At 45.3% G+C, this 16,977-nt stretch overlaps 1 protein-coding gene across 3 annotated transcripts in view; it reads right to left on the bottom strand.

The window, feature by feature from the left end:
* Window positions 1-16,977, bottom strand: part of CFAP92 (cilia and flagella associated protein 92 (putative)) — a 567,578-nt gene that overhangs the window by 131,260 nt on the left and 419,341 nt on the right. For all 3 annotated transcript variants that reach the window (XM_063940590.1, XM_063940589.1, XM_063940591.1), the window contains 3 exons: window positions 9,968-10,180; window positions 3,251-3,404; window positions 1,634-1,833 (listed from right to left, as the gene is read on the bottom strand). In XM_063940590.1, the coding sequence (XP_063796660.1) occupies window positions 1,634-1,833; window positions 3,251-3,404; window positions 9,968-10,180 (567 nt within the window). The remainder of the gene's footprint in view (window positions 1-1,633; window positions 1,834-3,250; window positions 3,405-9,967; window positions 10,181-16,977) is intronic.

Raw genomic sequence — 16,977 nt, 5'->3', positions numbered from 1 at the left:
CTGAGGCTTGGAGGAGGGTCATAGGGGGAGGAGCCAGTGCACACCAGTTAGTCCTAAAGCTTTCTTTAGATGTGCCCAGTCTCCTGCGGAGCCGCTATTCCCCATGGTCCTTACGGAGTCCCCAGCATCCACTTAGGACGTTAGAGAAAAAGGTGACAGTCCTAATTTGGACTAACGGCTCATTTTGCTACATGTGAATAACTGTTCTTTCATAGTTTAGTGCACAAATCCATTACTCTTTCACTTTAATGAAGCCAGGTACTTGATCTCTTTATTCTGAATACAGGTTAGTGCTTCATGTATCAGGTCTTGACTACAGGATGATTAGCAATGCCTGGCCTATGACTTTTGGACAATTCAGAAAGGACCTCTGCATCCAATTGTAAATTGCAATGGAACATGCTGCACTATATAAGAAACTGTTAATAAATTAATAAATAATATACAGATTTATTTGGCCAAATTCAAGTGGCTATACAAATATCAATGTCTACTGGATTTACTTAATATGGAGAAAGCTTATCTTCTCTTATTTCATTATCATCACGGGATATAATGTCATATCATATACAATACTAAACAATCTTTCTACCAACAGATTTCTATTTGAATTAATAATTCACATTCTATAAATTCTATTACTCTTGGTGACTTCTAACAAGACCCAAATGGAAATTTATCTGTGTCATTTTCTATGTTGTATAATAGGTTTACTCATAAAAACTCTAACCCCTAGGTTACTGTACTGTAGGTCAAGCCCAACCTCTTATAGACAAGCCCAACCTCTTATCTTCTTATCTTATCCTTCCATAACATTATATACTCTTCCAGCAAAGTCAGGTATATCCTATAGCCATTTCTCAGTTATACCCATTATATCATGTCATGCCTATACCCTGAAATTAGATTCTAGTTAATTCTAATTCTTGGGTGTTATTGGAAAACCTGCTAGCATTTGCTACCGTACATTTTACATTTTTTAATTTTAACCGTTTTGAGCCACACAAACATTTTCAGTTGACGTGTCTATGTCCTTCATAGCGTATGCGACATATCTAGTTGTCAGTGCCTGAATATTTCGTGCCTGAACGTACATTTATAAATTATACAGCATACCTACAGAGCATTCTAACTCACCATCAGTAACATATACATCAACCAAACTGTTTTATATTGCACAGCACATCTGGGATCCCGGCGGTCAGCATACCAACGCCGGTATCCCGGCCTCTAGGATACCGGCATGCTGCGGGCTCGGTGGCTCGCCACAGTTTCTATTCCCACTCTATGGGTGTCGTGGACACCCACGAATGGGAATAGTCCGTTAGTCGGGATTCCCGCTGGCGGCATTGTCAGTGGTCGGAATTCCGGCGTCGGTATCCTGACCGCCGGCAATGTAACTACTTCCCACTGTAAGCTGTACATGTGACTGATGCACAGTGACAGAACTGTGTTCCGAGTTTAGATAGAAGATATAGCAGTAGAATACAGCATGCTCCAATTGTCAGGCCTAGGTTATTAGTTGCTATGGCAAACAGTATTTTCCCATGTCTGCACTAGATACAGCCTCATCTAAAATGCCATCCAGCGGTTTTATCTAAATGTGCTTAATTAATGGTTACAGTATACTCACTTTCAGTGCTAGCCCAGCCTTTCGCAGAGCCAGTTTGGATCCTTTATCTTTTAATAGGCCTTTTAGTTTGCTTTGTTGGTTACTTGCTTGAGGTCCCTGTGAGATTAGCTCTGTCTGTGGCAAACAACGGAGGAACTGCATGTTCTGCTTTGTCTCCGCTGTCCGAAGCACAGCCCTATATTCTCCCTGCAAACTATCATCTGCAAGAAACATCACTGGAGTTAAAGGACATTAAATATATATGTATTCGTTATTTTATTACACATTATGAAGAAGAATCAGGAGACTTGCTCATCTCAACAATCAATAACCTAATGACAATAAAAACCAAGGGGGAAAGCAGTGAATGTATGAGTGTGATGAATAGGTAAAACTAGATATCAGACAAGATTTGCATCACAATCATTGGGGTCATTAGTTCCTAGTTTAGAGATAGACATCCTACAAAATAACTGCCTCTACAGTGTGTCACTTGTGCTTCTGCTACAGTACAGCTTCCTGGGCATTGATGCTCCACTGAGAATTCCACCGTTTAAATGTCATACATAGGAAGTTCACTTTCCTGTCACCTGGTCATCTAGCATTACTATTCAATTTGTCTGATGCAGAGTGATAGCATTACATATAGGTCTATTCATGAAGCAGTGAAAAGAGTGGAGAAGTGAGCCAGTGGAAAAGTTGCCCATGGCAACCAATCAGCTTTGAAGTAACATTTATCAAATGCATTCTATAAAATTATAAATAGCAGCTGATTGGTCGCTGTTGGCAACTTCTCCACTGGCTCACTTCTCCACTCTTTTCATTGCTTTATGAATAGACCTGCTAGACTAGTGGGCATTGCTATGCCAGCTTTCTCTACTTTGTGCAGGATAGAGGCAGCATATGCCAGAGAAAGCATAGAGCATTGAAACAATTCTGGGTGAACCGGGTTCCAGGGAATCCCAATGTTATGCTTATTACCTAGTGCAGGGGTTCCCAACCACGGTCCTCAAGGCACACTAACAGTCCAGGTTTTAAGGATAGCCAACCTTGGACACAGGTGGCTTAATTAGTACCTCAGCTATTTTGATTAAACCATCTGTGTTCAAGCATGGATATCACTAAAACCTGGACTGTCTGTGTGCCATGAAAACCAAGACTGGGAAACCCTGGCATAGAACATAAGGCACAATAATGCTAGTTTGCTTGGTCTGCTTTAAGAAGACTTTAGTGCAGATATGATAAAAAAGGATACATTTTTTGTTCGTCAGTGTCTGTAAAAACACATTAAAGGCAGATGATAGAAAGCACCAACTCTTTATTTCCTCTGCTAGTCAGGGGCCGCATATTTTTTATTCTGTCCCTTGTTTGTGTACAGTTTTCCCCTCCAGTCATTTCACAGTTGCTCCACAATCTCATAGATTTTATTAATTTGCACATTGTGTGCTTGAGGGAGGTTTAGCCACATCTAAATATACCAGCTCAGCTGGGGAAATGAGAGCTGTGTTTTTGGCTTAATCTTACACGGCACTTTTAATTACATGAGAGCAGCAATAAAGCATATTGATTATTATCATTCCTATGGGAAGTTAGCTATATCGAGTTATACATATAATTAGGTATTATGTACCAGTGTACCTGTAATGGGGACAGTAACTTGGGCTGACAGAGAACACCTCACTGGGGACTTCCTGTACAGGTCAAAGTCAATGGAGCGCTCTGCCCAGCTCCAGCGGTCCCTGGAGAGGGTGGGCTGCAGGGTGTTGGCGTGAAGGATATTTTCCTTCCAGACCTGTAATAAAAACGTACATATGTATTTACTCTCTCAGGATGACCTTTCTGAAATCGAGGTGCGAGATGACATGTGTACTTTAAAACCTCATTAAACTGATACAGAAACTATTTGGTTGTCAACGCTGACCTTTCCGTTTTGTGGATTTTAAGGAAATAACTTTTTATTGTTTTCATTTGACGTATTATTTTTTTTAGACACAGGGAAATACAAAAAATAAATCTTACTTAAAAAGACTATAATATATGCCATAATGCAAAATGGAAAAACATTGGCTTTAAAACAACTATCTTTAATTTATATGATCACTATGCTCTCTAGAAGATAACAGTATTTGCTGCAAAGTCAACCGCTTATGCACCAAATGACGTATTACTGTGCACACGAATCGGTGCCCATCCACTTATGGCTGAATGTTACTGGACAGCAGTCGGGCATTCCCACACAGGGTGAGTGCTTTGGAGGCATGTAGGGGGGATTGCAGACTATGCAGAGTTGAACATACACAGAGATCCATCAGTTCTCAGGAAGACCTTTAGTACTAGGTATAGGGTTGGTGCACTTGCACACTGACAGTGATGACGACTTCTGTCAAAAGCGGACGGACAGTTAAGGTGTGGCTGATAGTTGCCGCCAACTCTCAACACAGGCAAAGACAACATTTAATTACGAGCACGCATGGCAACACATCCTCAGTCTACTTGCGTGCAACTCTAAATAAGGCCCAAAGTCTATGAATGATGCAGCACTTGTAAAGGATTACCTGTTTTTTATTTAACAAGTTAAGGAGAATACAGCACCAATTTAATATCGTACTTCTCCAGGAAAAAATTTGGATGGTAAGGTATGCATCACCGTACTCCAGACCAAGAAGAGGAAAGTAGTTCAGTTTGGCTGACAGCAGCTGGCTGTTTTAGGCTACTACAAAGACTAGTTCATGTTGCATCTCTCCACGTGACACTCTCCTTATTCCAACTGCGCCATTCCCCAGCTAGCTGAACAGAAATGCTAGTCGCCAATTTCTGCTTTACCATTTTTAGCTATTAACACTGCAGCCTGACTATAGCCACACACGTCATAGCTATCAGACACAATTGTTATTTTACTGCCACATGTATCAGGTGTCCTCTCAACACCTCTTAGATTGTAAGCTCACTTGGGCAGGGTCATCTTTGCTTTTTGTGTCCCTGTACGTAATATATTAGAAAGGCAATTAATAATAATAATTCTTATTGCGTGCCAAACCAGGGTAGGATATTTGCCGTGTTGGTAAAAAGCAAATCCTACCAGCACTTGAATGACACCAAATGAGCTGTTGGTTGGTATGTGAACAGTTCTTTTAGGTGCACCATGCAAAGCACCAATTACCTCTCACAGCTGCTCCTCTCACTTGTGGCTCTGCCTGTGTTCTCAGGCTGCAGTGTGGAGTCCGTTGTATTCCCCCTTAGCACTGGGGAAGCCGCCGATGCTAATTAGGAGGCGGAGAACGCGTTTGTCACGAGCAGGACATCCGGGAGAGATACACTGCCACTTTTGCAGAATTGTCTGCTAGCCGGCCGGCGCATATTCAATATAACACCCCAGTGCTAAGGGGGAATATGAAGAAAATGTTGACGAGTCCTCAACTCTGCCCTATCTTCATGGAAGATCAGGTAAGGGCTCTTGTGAGACAAGGCCCCCAATTCAGACACCCGCCTTGCGGATGCCAAAACCAAAAGCATCACCACTTTCCAAGTGAGAAATTTCAACTCTATCTTTTGTAGAGGCTCAAACCAATCCGATTGAAGGAACTGCAATACCACGTTAAGGTCCCATGGTGCCACTGGAGCCACGAATGGAGGCTGGATGTGCAGAACCCCTTTCACAAAGGTCTGAACCTCTAGAAGAGAGGCCAATTGTTTCTGGAAGAACACTGACAAGGCTGAAATCTGGACCTTGATTGATCCCAATCGGAGGCCCGCCTCCACACCATCATGCAAAAAATAGAGAAAATGTCATAAATGAAACTCTTTCATATGAGCTTTCTTGGATTCACACCAAGATACATATTTTCTCCAAATACGGTGGTAATGTTTCGACGTTACTCCCTTTCTGGCCTGAATAAGGGTGGGGATGACCTCCTTGGGAATACCTTTCCTGGCTAGGATACGGCGCTCAACAGCCATGCCGTCAAACGTAGCCGCTGTTGTCTACTCCCGGAATGAATATTGCCGACAGAGCTCGTAGATGTTTTTCTGCCCAGCGGAGGATTTATGTCGCCTCTGCCATTGCCACTCTGCTTTTCATTCCGCCCTGCCTGTTTATGTATGCGACTGCTGTTACATTGTCCGCCTGGAACTGCACGGGACGGTCTTGAAGAAGATGTACCGCTTGTTGAAGGCCATTGTAAATGGCTCTTAGCTCCAGAACGTTTATGTGAAGGCAGGCTTCCTGTTGTGACCAACGTCCCTGGAAGTTTTCTCCCTGAGAGACTGCTCCCCAGCCTCGGAGACTTGCATCCATGGTTACCAGGACCCAGTCCTGAATCCCGAACCTGCGTCCCTCTAGTAGGTGAGAGCTGTGTAACCACCACAGGAGCGAAATCCTGGTTTTTGACAACAGGATTATCTTTCTGTGCATGTGTAGGTGTGACCCCGACCACTTGTCCAACAGGTCCCACTGGAATACTCTGGCATAGAACCTGCCAAACTGTATGGCCTCGTAGGCCGCCACCATCTTCCCCAACAACCGAATGCACTGATGGATCGACACACTTGATGGTTTCAATATCTGTTTTACCATTTTCTGGATTTCCAGAGCCTTTTCCAGCAAAAGAAATACTCTCTGAACTTCTGTGCCCAGAATCATCCCGAGGAAAGACAACCTTGTCGTCGGTTCCAACTGTGACTTTGGGTAATTTATGAACCACCCGTGTTGTTGGAGTATTGACAGAGAGAGTGATATGTTTTGTAACAACTGCTCCCTGGATCTCACCTTTATCAGGAGGTCATCCAGATAAGGAATTATATTGACTCCTTTCTGACGAAGGAGAACCATCATCTCCGCCATCACCTTGGTGAATACCCTCGGCGCCGTGGAGAGACCGAAAGGTAACGTCTGGAACTGGTAATGGCAATCCTGAACCGCGAATCTCAGATAAACCTGGTGAGGAGGATAAATGGGAACATGCAGGTAAGCATCCTTTATGTCCACTGACACCAAGTAGTCCCCCTCCTCCAGACTGGCAATCACTGCCCGAAGTGATTCCATCTTGAACTTGAACCTTTTTAGGTAACCATTCAGATCCTTTAGATTTAGGATCGGTCTGACCGAGCCGTCCTGTTTCGGAACCACAAAGAGGCTTGAATAAAAACCCCTCCCTTGTTGTGACAACGGTATTGAAACTCCAGCTTGTACCCCTGGAATACTATTTGCAACACCCAGGGATCCAGGCCAGACAGAATCCAATCCTGGCTGAAGAGTCTGAGACGTGCTCCCACCCGAGCGGCCTCACGCAAGGGAGCTCCAGCGTCATGCTGGGGATTTGGCAGAAGTAGGGGTAGACTTCTGCTCTTGGGAACCTGGAGCCGCTGTGGGCTTCTTTCCCCTTCCCCTACCTGCAAAGAAGGGGGAACCTCTCGTCTTTTTGTATTTATTGTGCCGAAAGGACTGCATTTGCGGGTGATAGGTCTTTTTTGCCGGTGCAGGCGCAGAGGGCAGAAATGTCGACTTACCTGCGGTAGCCACCGTGACTAACGCATCCATGCAATCGCCAAATAAGGCCTCATCTTTATATGGGAGAGCCTCCATGTTTCTTTTGGAATCTGCATCCGCGTTCCACTGGCGAATCCACAACGCCCGCCTAGCCGATACTGCCATGGTAGCGGCCTGTGAACTCAAGAGTACAATATCCTTCATTGCTTCCAGCATGTAGGCGGCAGCGTCCTTGATATTACCTAACTTAAGGAGTATCTCATCTTTATTAATCGTGTCAATTTCTGATGACACGCTTTCTGACCATTTTTCAATAGCGCGACTCACCCAAGTGCAGGCAATAGTGGGCCTAATCAGTGTACCATTGGTAACATAAATGGATTTCAATGTCGTTTCCATTTTGCGGTCTGCCGGCTCTTTAAGAGAAGCCGTGCCAGGAGCAGGGAGAATTACCTTCTTTGTCAACCTGGAAAGTGCACTGTCTAACACGGGGTGACTCCCACTTTTTCCTGTCCTCAGCCGGGAAAGGGTAAGCTATGTGAATCCTTTTGGGAATACGAAATCTTTTATCAGGATTCACCCACATCCCTTCAAACAGGGCATTTAGTTTGTATGAAGGAGGGAACGTGATTTTGGACTTCTTTTCATTACATAAATACGCCTTCTCCTGAGGTACAGGAGTGGTTTCTGTAACCTCCAACACGTCCCTTATAGCCACAATCATATATTGTATATTTTTTGCCAATTTATGATCTATCTCTCTGGATTCACTATCGTCGACACAAGAGTCAGAATCCATGTCGGTATCAGTTTTTACAACATTTGCAAATGGTCTCTTATGTGACCCAGAGGGGCCGCCCGCATAAGGAATAACAGCATCCTGAAAAATCACATCTTCCACAGATTTTCTCCAGCAGGCAGCCTTAGATTCAGACTTATCTAATCTACGGTTAATCAGATGCATACTGTCACGTATCTCTTTCACCCATGCAGGCTTTTGGTGTGCCGGTGGCGCCACCACATTACAACTCTGTGTCCCTAAAATGGCTTCCTCCGGGGGGGAACTCCCTGCCTCAGACATGCCTCACACGTGTACACCACACTCACAGACACACTGAGACTTATTTTGGGGACAGACCCACAGTAAAATCTATCAGAGGGACACAGGATAGGAGCAGCCAGTTCACAATCCCAGCGCCAGTATTTCCTGTGAACACAGTATGTCCACAGCCTAACAGCGCTTTTTAAATAGTCATATACACTATCAAATGCACCACAATCACTTTGTGCCCCCCCTTAATAGCACCCTGTACTTGTCAGAAGTGGAGGAGAGGACCAGCGTGTTCTCTGCAGCCTGAGGAGTGCGAGAAAATGGCGCTGAGTAGTGTGCTGGCTGCCTGAGGAAGAAGCTCCGCCCCCGCAATGGCGTGTCCTTACACTCTTACAAACACTGTAATATTTATACTGGCGGGGGTAGGGCTGAGCCATTCTCATACTCACCTGTCTTCTGACTTCTGGCTCTGTGAGGGGGGTGACGGCGGGCTGTGGGAGTGAGAATCTAGACACGGCTAGCGTTCAGTTCCCTTCAGGAGCTAATGGTGTCCTGTCAGCCAGAAGCAGAGCCATGAAACTCTGAGGAAGTTGGTTCTGCTGATGCCAGCAGATCTCCCTGAAAATAAAAAACCTAACATAAGTCTTTTCAGAGAAACTCAGTAGAGCTCCTCAGAGTGCATCCAGTCGACCTGGGCACATTTCTAAAACTGAGGTCTGGAGGAGGGGCATAGAGGGAGGAGCCAGTTCACACCCAATGAAAAGTCTTTAGAGTGCCCATGTATCCTGCGGATCCCGTCTATACCCCATGGTCTTGATGACGTCCCCAGCATCCTCTAGGACGTATGAGAAAAGAAAATTATTAATTTCTTCAAATCCATGAACATTCTTGAGGACACATCTTGGATAATTACTATGTTATTCCCCAACAATTAACCACAGGTATAAAACCCTAATTTACATTGGGGACTATTCAGTAAGGATTGCTAAAAAGCAGAATCTGCAATCCTTTCTATCGTATGCTGGGGGCCGCCCAGTATGCTGAACGGTCTGCCCAGCGGCTGCGACCGCAATTTAATTGTGGTCGCAGCAACTGTGGACGACCCCCCCCCCCCCCCCGTATTGCCCACGTCGCCCCCCGCCCACCCCAGGGACAGTCAATCAGACAGAGGCGTTCGCAGCCAATACGAACAGACGCGACCTGCGCATGTGCACTGATGCCAGGAACGTGGGGGTTATTCAGGTCGCTTAGCGATGCGACCTGAATAACCCCCATAGTCTGTATTTGGGTAACACCTTTGGGAAAGACTTTCAGGCTTATTTGGTTTATAACTCCTGACAAATGTTTATGATTCAGACTGTGGAGGGACCTGGACAGGGACATCGTAGATTTAAATCAGTGTAGCACAGGTATAGTACCTAGACTAAGTTAGTACCAGACTTCCCAGTGATTTGCTAACACAGGAAGGTTGACTGCTTAATTTCACAACATGCTAATAGCACATAAAAGGGGGCAATATAATTGTTTATGCATGCCCGATCTCCCATCTAAAGCGACAGGAGATCAGGGGGCGCTATTCAATTGAGTTTTTTGTAATGTGATGTGCGACGTAAAATGTGCTATTTGGGCGCCCAAACGAGTAACTATTTGCAAATTTCTGCTCGCCACCTCAGGAGGCAGTGAGCATAAATGCTGGTACTGGTAGCTGCTCGTACCTGAATGGGGAAACAATTTAATTGCTCCTTCAGACGCCCAGCAGTGACAGCAGCTGGCGAAAACAACTGAATTCCCCCCAAAGTATTCATCTCCGATAACGCACCTTTGTTAACTCCAGTATCCGGGAATCATCTGGCTTTTGGGGATGTTTGTTGGCATCAATACTGCTTTTGAATCCTGGATACAGGAATCCATTTGGTGCCATCCATTCCTCTCTAGACTTTACAGCCCTGTCCTTCAATTCCTGTTCAATGTTCACTGGACTCACAGTGGCGGATTGGTAGTCTTGAGAGTATGTATATCTGTGGTTAGGTTTCTGTAAGGCACATTTAAAAAAGAAACACATTATACACATACTATACAGATAGGTATTCATTCACCTAGCATACCCTAGACACTCCAGCACGAGTAGCGATGTGTACGTTTTCCTACATTTTGCATATTGCTTGCATCACTGCCGCATACAAAGTAACTAACACTGCCAGATTCACACAGTAGGAAACAGTAAAGTGGGGGGTGCTACTTTTGGTGTCTATATGGTAATGCCATGGTGCAAATCTGCCGATGCATATACAAAGACGCACTATAGGCAGATCCATCGGCTGCACCATCGGACATTGCACCTGCCATATGTCCAGGAGTCTATGGCTACCGGTAACAGTGGAATAATTAGGAGTCTATGGCTATCTGCTCAGTCATCGCCCAGGAACGACAATCAGAATTGCATGGATCAGGCTAACCCAGTACTAGGGACACTAGATTAGTACTTCTGACACAAAGGAATTGGTATAAAATATATATACAAGAAAGTCATCAATTAAGCATAATTGGCCGGAGGCATTACACTGACGCTCATTAGCCAGTAGTCAGTGTACACTTTTTGCCAAAGACGAACATTTACAGAAAATAATGCTTGTTACGGCTAGGTTGCAAGGTCTGTGGCACACCAAACGGAGATACTTGGCACTATTTGAGAAATAAAATATCCAATAATTTGAGTAAAATCAACAAGAACCGTTTAAATTATATACACGAATATACAGTGACTGAAGCCATATCATGGGCTACATGAACTCACTAGAACTTGGTTAATACCTAAGAGATGCCACTGATGTCAAGTTACAGTGCCTTGCTAAAATATTTACCCCACTTTGCATTTTTCATGTTTTGTTGCCTCACAACCTGTTATTATAATGGATTGTTTGAAGGTTTGCATCATTTCATTCACAGAACATGCCTACAACTTTGAAGATGTTTTTTTTTTTTTTTAATTGTGAAGCAAACAACAAATAGGGCAAAATAACAGAAAACTTCTGCGTGCATAACTATTCACCCCCTAAAGTCAGTACTTTGTAGAGCCACCTTTTGTGGCAATTACAGCTGCAAGTCGCTTTGGATAAGTCTCTATGAGCTTGCCACATCTTGCCACTAGAATTTTTGACCATTCCTCAAGGCAAAACTGCTCCAGCTCCTTCATGTTGGATGGTTACCGCTTGTGAACAGCAATCTTCAAGTCTGACCACAGATTCTCAATTGGATTGCGATCTGGGCTTTGACTACGCCATTTCAACACATTTAAATGTTTCCCCTTAAACCACTCAAGTGTTGCTTTAGCAGTATGCTTCGGGTCATTGTCCTGCTGGAAGGTGAACCTCCGTCCCAGTCTCAAATCACAGGCAGACTAAAACAGGTTTTGCTCAAGAATATCCCTGTATTTAGCACCATCTATCTTTCCCTCGACTCGAAACAGTTTACCAGTCCCTGCTGCTGTAAAACATCCCCACAGCATGATGCTGCCACCACCATGTTTCACTGTGGGGAGTTGTCCACATGCCTTTTGGCAAACTGAAAACGTGCCTTTTTATTTTTAACACTAAGTAAGGGCTTTTTTCTGGCCACTCTTACATAAAGCCCAGCTCTATGGAGTGTACGGCTTATTGTGGTCACATGCGCAGATACACCAGTCTCTGCTGTGGAACTCTGCAGCTCCTTTAGGGCTACCTTTGGTCTCTGTGCTGCCTCTCTGATTAATGTCCTCCTTGCCCGGTCTGTGAGTTTTGGTGGCCGGCCCTCTCTTGGCAGGTTTGTTGTGGTACCATGTTCTTTCCATTTGAAGATTATGGATTTGATGGTGTTCCGTGTGATCATCAAAGATTTGGATATTTTTTTATAACCCAACCATGACTTGTACTTCTCAACAACTTTGTCCCTGACTTGTTTGGAGAGCTCCTTGGTCTTCATGGTGTGATGCCTCTTGCTTAGAGGTGTTGCAGCCTCTGGGGCCTTTCAGAAAAGGTGTGTTTATACTGACAGATCATGTGACACTTACATTGCACACAGGTGGACTTCATTTCACTAATTATGTGACTTCTGAAGGTAATTGGTTGCACAAGAAGTTTTGAGGGGCTTCATAGCAAAGAGGGTGAATACATATGCACATGCCAATTTTCAAATTTTTATTTATAAAAATTATTTTTTATATACATTTTTCTCATTTCACTTCACCAACTTAGACTATTTTGTGCAGATCCATCATATACAATTTAGATAAAATAAATAAATAATAATTACGGGCTGTAATGTAACAAAATAGGTAAAAAGCCATGGGAGGGGTGGTTAAAACTTTAGCAAGAAGTGTTCCCATGTATAACAAACTGTCAACCGTTATTTATAAAGCAACAAGAAAACATTCCAAATTATACATAAATTTTTTTTGAATCATACATACAGAAAAATAGGATTTTAATTTCCTACCGGTAAATCCTTTTCTCGTAGTTCGTAGAGGATGCTGGGGTCCATTTAGTACCATGGGGTATAGACGGGTCCTTTGGGAGCCACTGGCACTTTAAGAGTTTAATAGTGTGGGCTGGCCCTCCGTCTATGCCTCTCCTACCAGACTCAGTCTAGAAACTGTGCCCAAGGAGACGGACATACTTCGAGAGAAGGAAATACACAAATACTGGTGAGATTCACGCCAGCTCACACATAACAAAAAGGAAAGCCAAGCTAACTAACTTGGAACAATTCAACAACGGCTGAAACAACAATACTGAACCAAGTAACAATGCAGGAATACGAACCACTGGGCGGGCGCCCAGCATTCTCTACGGACGACGAGAAAAGGATTTACAGGTAGGTAATTGAAATCCTATTTTCTCTTACGTCCTAGAGGATGCTGGGGTCCATTTAGTACCATGGGGAGTACTAAAGCTCCCAGTACAGGAGGGAGAGTGCTGAGGTTCCTGCAGAACAGATTGACCAAACTTTAGGTCCTCAGAGTCCTTGTAGAACTTAGCAAACGTGTTCAACCCAGACCAAGTAGCTGCTCGGCAAAGCTGTAAAGCCGAGACACCCCAGGCAGCCGCCCTGGAAGAACCCACTTTACGAGTACAATGGGCCTTAACAGATTTTGGACACGGCAAGCCTGCCATCGAATAAGCATGCTGGATAGTAAACCTGATCCAGCGACAAATCGTCTGCTTAGAAGCAGGACACCCAACCTTGTTGGGATCATAAAGGACAAATAAAGCGTCCGAATTCCTGTGACGAGAAGTTCTCTTCACATAAATTTTCAAAGCGCTCACATCCAAGGACTTTGAGGTAACTGAGGAGTCAGTAGCCACTGGCACCACAATAGGTTGGTTGATATGAAAAGCTGACACAACCTACGGAAGAAATTGCTGATGCGTTCTGATCTCTGCTCTATCGTCATGGAATCAAGTAGGGGCTCTTGCATGACAATGCCCTCAAATCCGACACATGTCTAGAAGATGCCAATGCCAACAGTGTGACCGCCTTCCAAGTAAGAAACTTGACCTCAAAGGTTCGAACCAATCCGATTGCAGGAACTGCAGCACCACATTAAGATCCCAAGGTGCCGTAGGGAGGCACAAAGGTGGTTGGATGTGCAGAACCCCTTTCAAGAAAGTCTGAACCTCAGGGAGGGCAGCCAATTGTTTCTGGAAGAAAATGTACAAGGCCGAAATCTGGACCTTCATGGAGCCCAAGCGGAGGCCCACATCCACACCTGCTTGCTGAAAGAGGAGAAACTGTCCCAGTTGAAACTCCACCATTGGAAACTTCTTGGATTCACACCAAGACACATACTTTTTCCAAATCCGATGGTAATGTTTAGACATAACCCCCTTCCTTGCCTGTATCAGCGTAGGAATTACCTTTTTCGGAATACACTTCCGAGCTAAGATCTGGCGCTCAGCCTCCATGCCGTCAAACGTAGCCGCGTTAAGTCTTGATAGTTGAACAGCCCCTGTTGCAGAAGGTCCTCGCGAAGAGGAAGAGGCCTCGGATCCTCCAGCAGTAATTCCAGAAGATCGCGTACCAAGCCCTTCTTGGCCAGTCCGGAGCAATGATTGTCTGAACTCTTGTTCTTTTGATTATTTTGAGAAGCCTTGGGATGAGTGGAAGTGGAGGGAACACATACACTGACTGGAACACCCACGGAGTTACCAGTGCGTCAACCGCAACCGCTTGTGGGTCTCTCGACCTTGGACAGTACCTCCGAAGCTTCTTGTTGAGGCGAGAGGCCATCATGTCTACCTGAGGTACACCCCATCAGCTTGTCACCTCTGCGAACACCTTCGGGTGGAGGCCCCATTCTCCTGGATGGAGATCGTGTCCTCTGAGGAAGTCCGCTTCCCAGTTGTCCACTCCCGGAATGAAGATTGCTGATAGCGCCACTGCATGCTTTTCTGCCCAGAGGAGGATTCTTGTTACCTCTGACATTGCCGCTCTGCTCTTTGTTCCGCCCTGTTGTTTTATGTAGGATACTGCCGTTACATTGTCCGACTGAACCTAAAGGGCCTGATCTTGCAGAAGATGTGCCGCTTGTAGAAGGCCGTTGTATATGGCCCTTAGTTCCAGAATGTTTATCGGAAGGATGGATTCCAGACTTGACCACTTTCCTTCGAAGTTTTCCCCTTGGGTGACTGCTCCCCAACCTCTGAGACTTGCATCCGTGGTTAGAAGGATCCAATTCTGAATCCCAAACCTGCGGTCCTCGAGTAGGTGAGAAGTTTGCAGCTACCAGAGGAGTGAAATTCTGGCTTTAGGCGACAGGCGTATCTGCTGGTGACTGTGAAGATGTGATCCCGACCATTTGTCCAGGAGATCCAGTTGGAAGGACCTCGCATGGACTCTTCCGTACTGAAGAGCCTTGTAGGAGGCTACCATCTTCCCCAGAAGGCAAATGCACTGATGAACCGATACCCGGGCTGGCTTCAGGACATCCCGCACCATTGATTGGACCACTAACGCTTTCTTTACCGGTAGAAACACCCTCTGCACTTCCATGTTGAGTATCATCTCCAGGAATGGCAGTCTCCTTGTCGGCTCCAAATGTGACTTTGGAAGATTCAGGAACCACCCATGATCCTGGAGTAGTCAAGTTGAGAGAGCAATACTCTGCAACAACCTCACCCTGGAAGATGCTTTTATCAGCAGATCGTCCAGATATGGAATTATGCTCACTCCTTGCCTGCAGAGGAGTAGCATCATCATCTCTGCCATGACCTTGGTGAACACTCTCGGTGCTGTGGAGAGGCCAAAAGGCAGTGCCTGCAAATGATAGTGACAATCCAGCAGCGCAAATCTGAGATAAGCCTGGTGAGTCGGCCAGATCGGAATGTGAAGGTATGCATCTTTGATATCCAGGGATACCAGGAATTCCCCCTCCTCCAGGCCTGAGATCACCGCTCTCAGAGACTCCATCTTGAATTTGAATTCCCTCAAGTAGGGGTTCAATGACTTTAGGTTTAATATCGGCCTTACCGAACCATCCGGTTTCGGGACCACAAACAGGTTTGAGTAATAACCCTTGTGTTTTAGGTGAGGTGGAACTGGAAAAATAACATTTGTTTGGACCAATTTCCGAATGGCTTCCTGCAGGATAGCAATTTCTGTCAGCGAAACTGGTAAGCCTTATTTGAAGAATCTGTGAGGTGGAAGTTCCTGAAACTCCAGTCTGTAGCCCTGGGTAACAATTTCTGTCACCCAGGGGTCTAGGCAGGATGACGCCCAGATGTGACTGAAATCTTTTAGTCTCGCTCCCACCTGCCCGATCTCCAGGCTGGGAGGCCCACCGTCATGCTGAAGATTTTGAGGAAGCAGAACCTGGTTTCTGTTCCTGAGAACCTGTTGGTGCAGGTTTTCCGGATTTTCCCCGACCACCCCTAAAGAAGGTGTAAGGGGATTTGGATTTTTTTAATTTTGCGGTCCGAAAGGACTGCAGTGAAGATGTAGGATAAGATTTTCTAGTTGGTGGTGCTGCTGAGGGGAGAAAGGTTGACTTACCCGCAGTTGCCGTGAAGATTCACGCATCTAGTGCGTCCCCAAACAGAGCCTGACCTGTGAAGGGTAGGTTCTCCACACTTTTCTTGGATTCTGCATCCACAGTTCATTGGGGTAGCCAGAGTCCTCTGCGTGCTGAGACCGCCATGGAAGTAGCCACTGCATTCAGCATGCCAAGATCCTTCATGGCCTCCACTATGAAGCCAGCAGAATCCTGTATGTGACGTAAAAACAAGTCAATGTCACTCCTATCCATAGTATCTAAGTCCTCTAGTAACGTGCCTGACCACTTTACTATAGGCTTTAGAAATCCACACACAAGCAATAGTGGGCCTTAAAGCCACGCCTGTAGCAGTGTATAGTGATTTCAGCGTAGTCTCAATCTTGCGGTCAGCCGGCTCTTTATAGGCGGTTGAACCAGGGACAGGTAAAACTACCTTTCTCTTACGTCCTAGAGGATGCTGGGGTCCACATTAGTACCATGGGTTATAGACGGGACAATTGGGAGCCATGCGCACTTTAAAAGTTTAATAGTGTGGGATGGCTCCTCCCTCTATACCCCTTCGACCAGACTCAGTTTAGAAAATGTGCCCGGTGAAGCCGGTCACAGCTAGGGGAGCTCCTAGAGCTTTTCTAGTTTTCTTACTTTTTTAAGAGCATGTTAGGTACAGGGAGGCTGCTAGCAACAGCCTCCCTGCTTCGTGGGACTTAGGGGGGAGTAGGATCCAACCCTTGAGGTTAATGGCCCCTATCTCCGATGACAGGACACTGCGCTCCTGAGGGTGTCGATCACAAGCCCCCAAGGAG

This window comes from Pseudophryne corroboree, chromosome 9, assembly GCF_028390025.1.
Source record: "Pseudophryne corroboree isolate aPseCor3 chromosome 9, aPseCor3.hap2, whole genome shotgun sequence".
Classification (NCBI taxonomy): Eukaryota; Metazoa; Chordata; class Amphibia; order Anura; family Myobatrachidae; genus Pseudophryne; species Pseudophryne corroboree.
The sequence above is the reverse complement of the archived record's forward strand: the minus strand, read 5'-3'. Positions and strand labels throughout refer to the sequence as shown.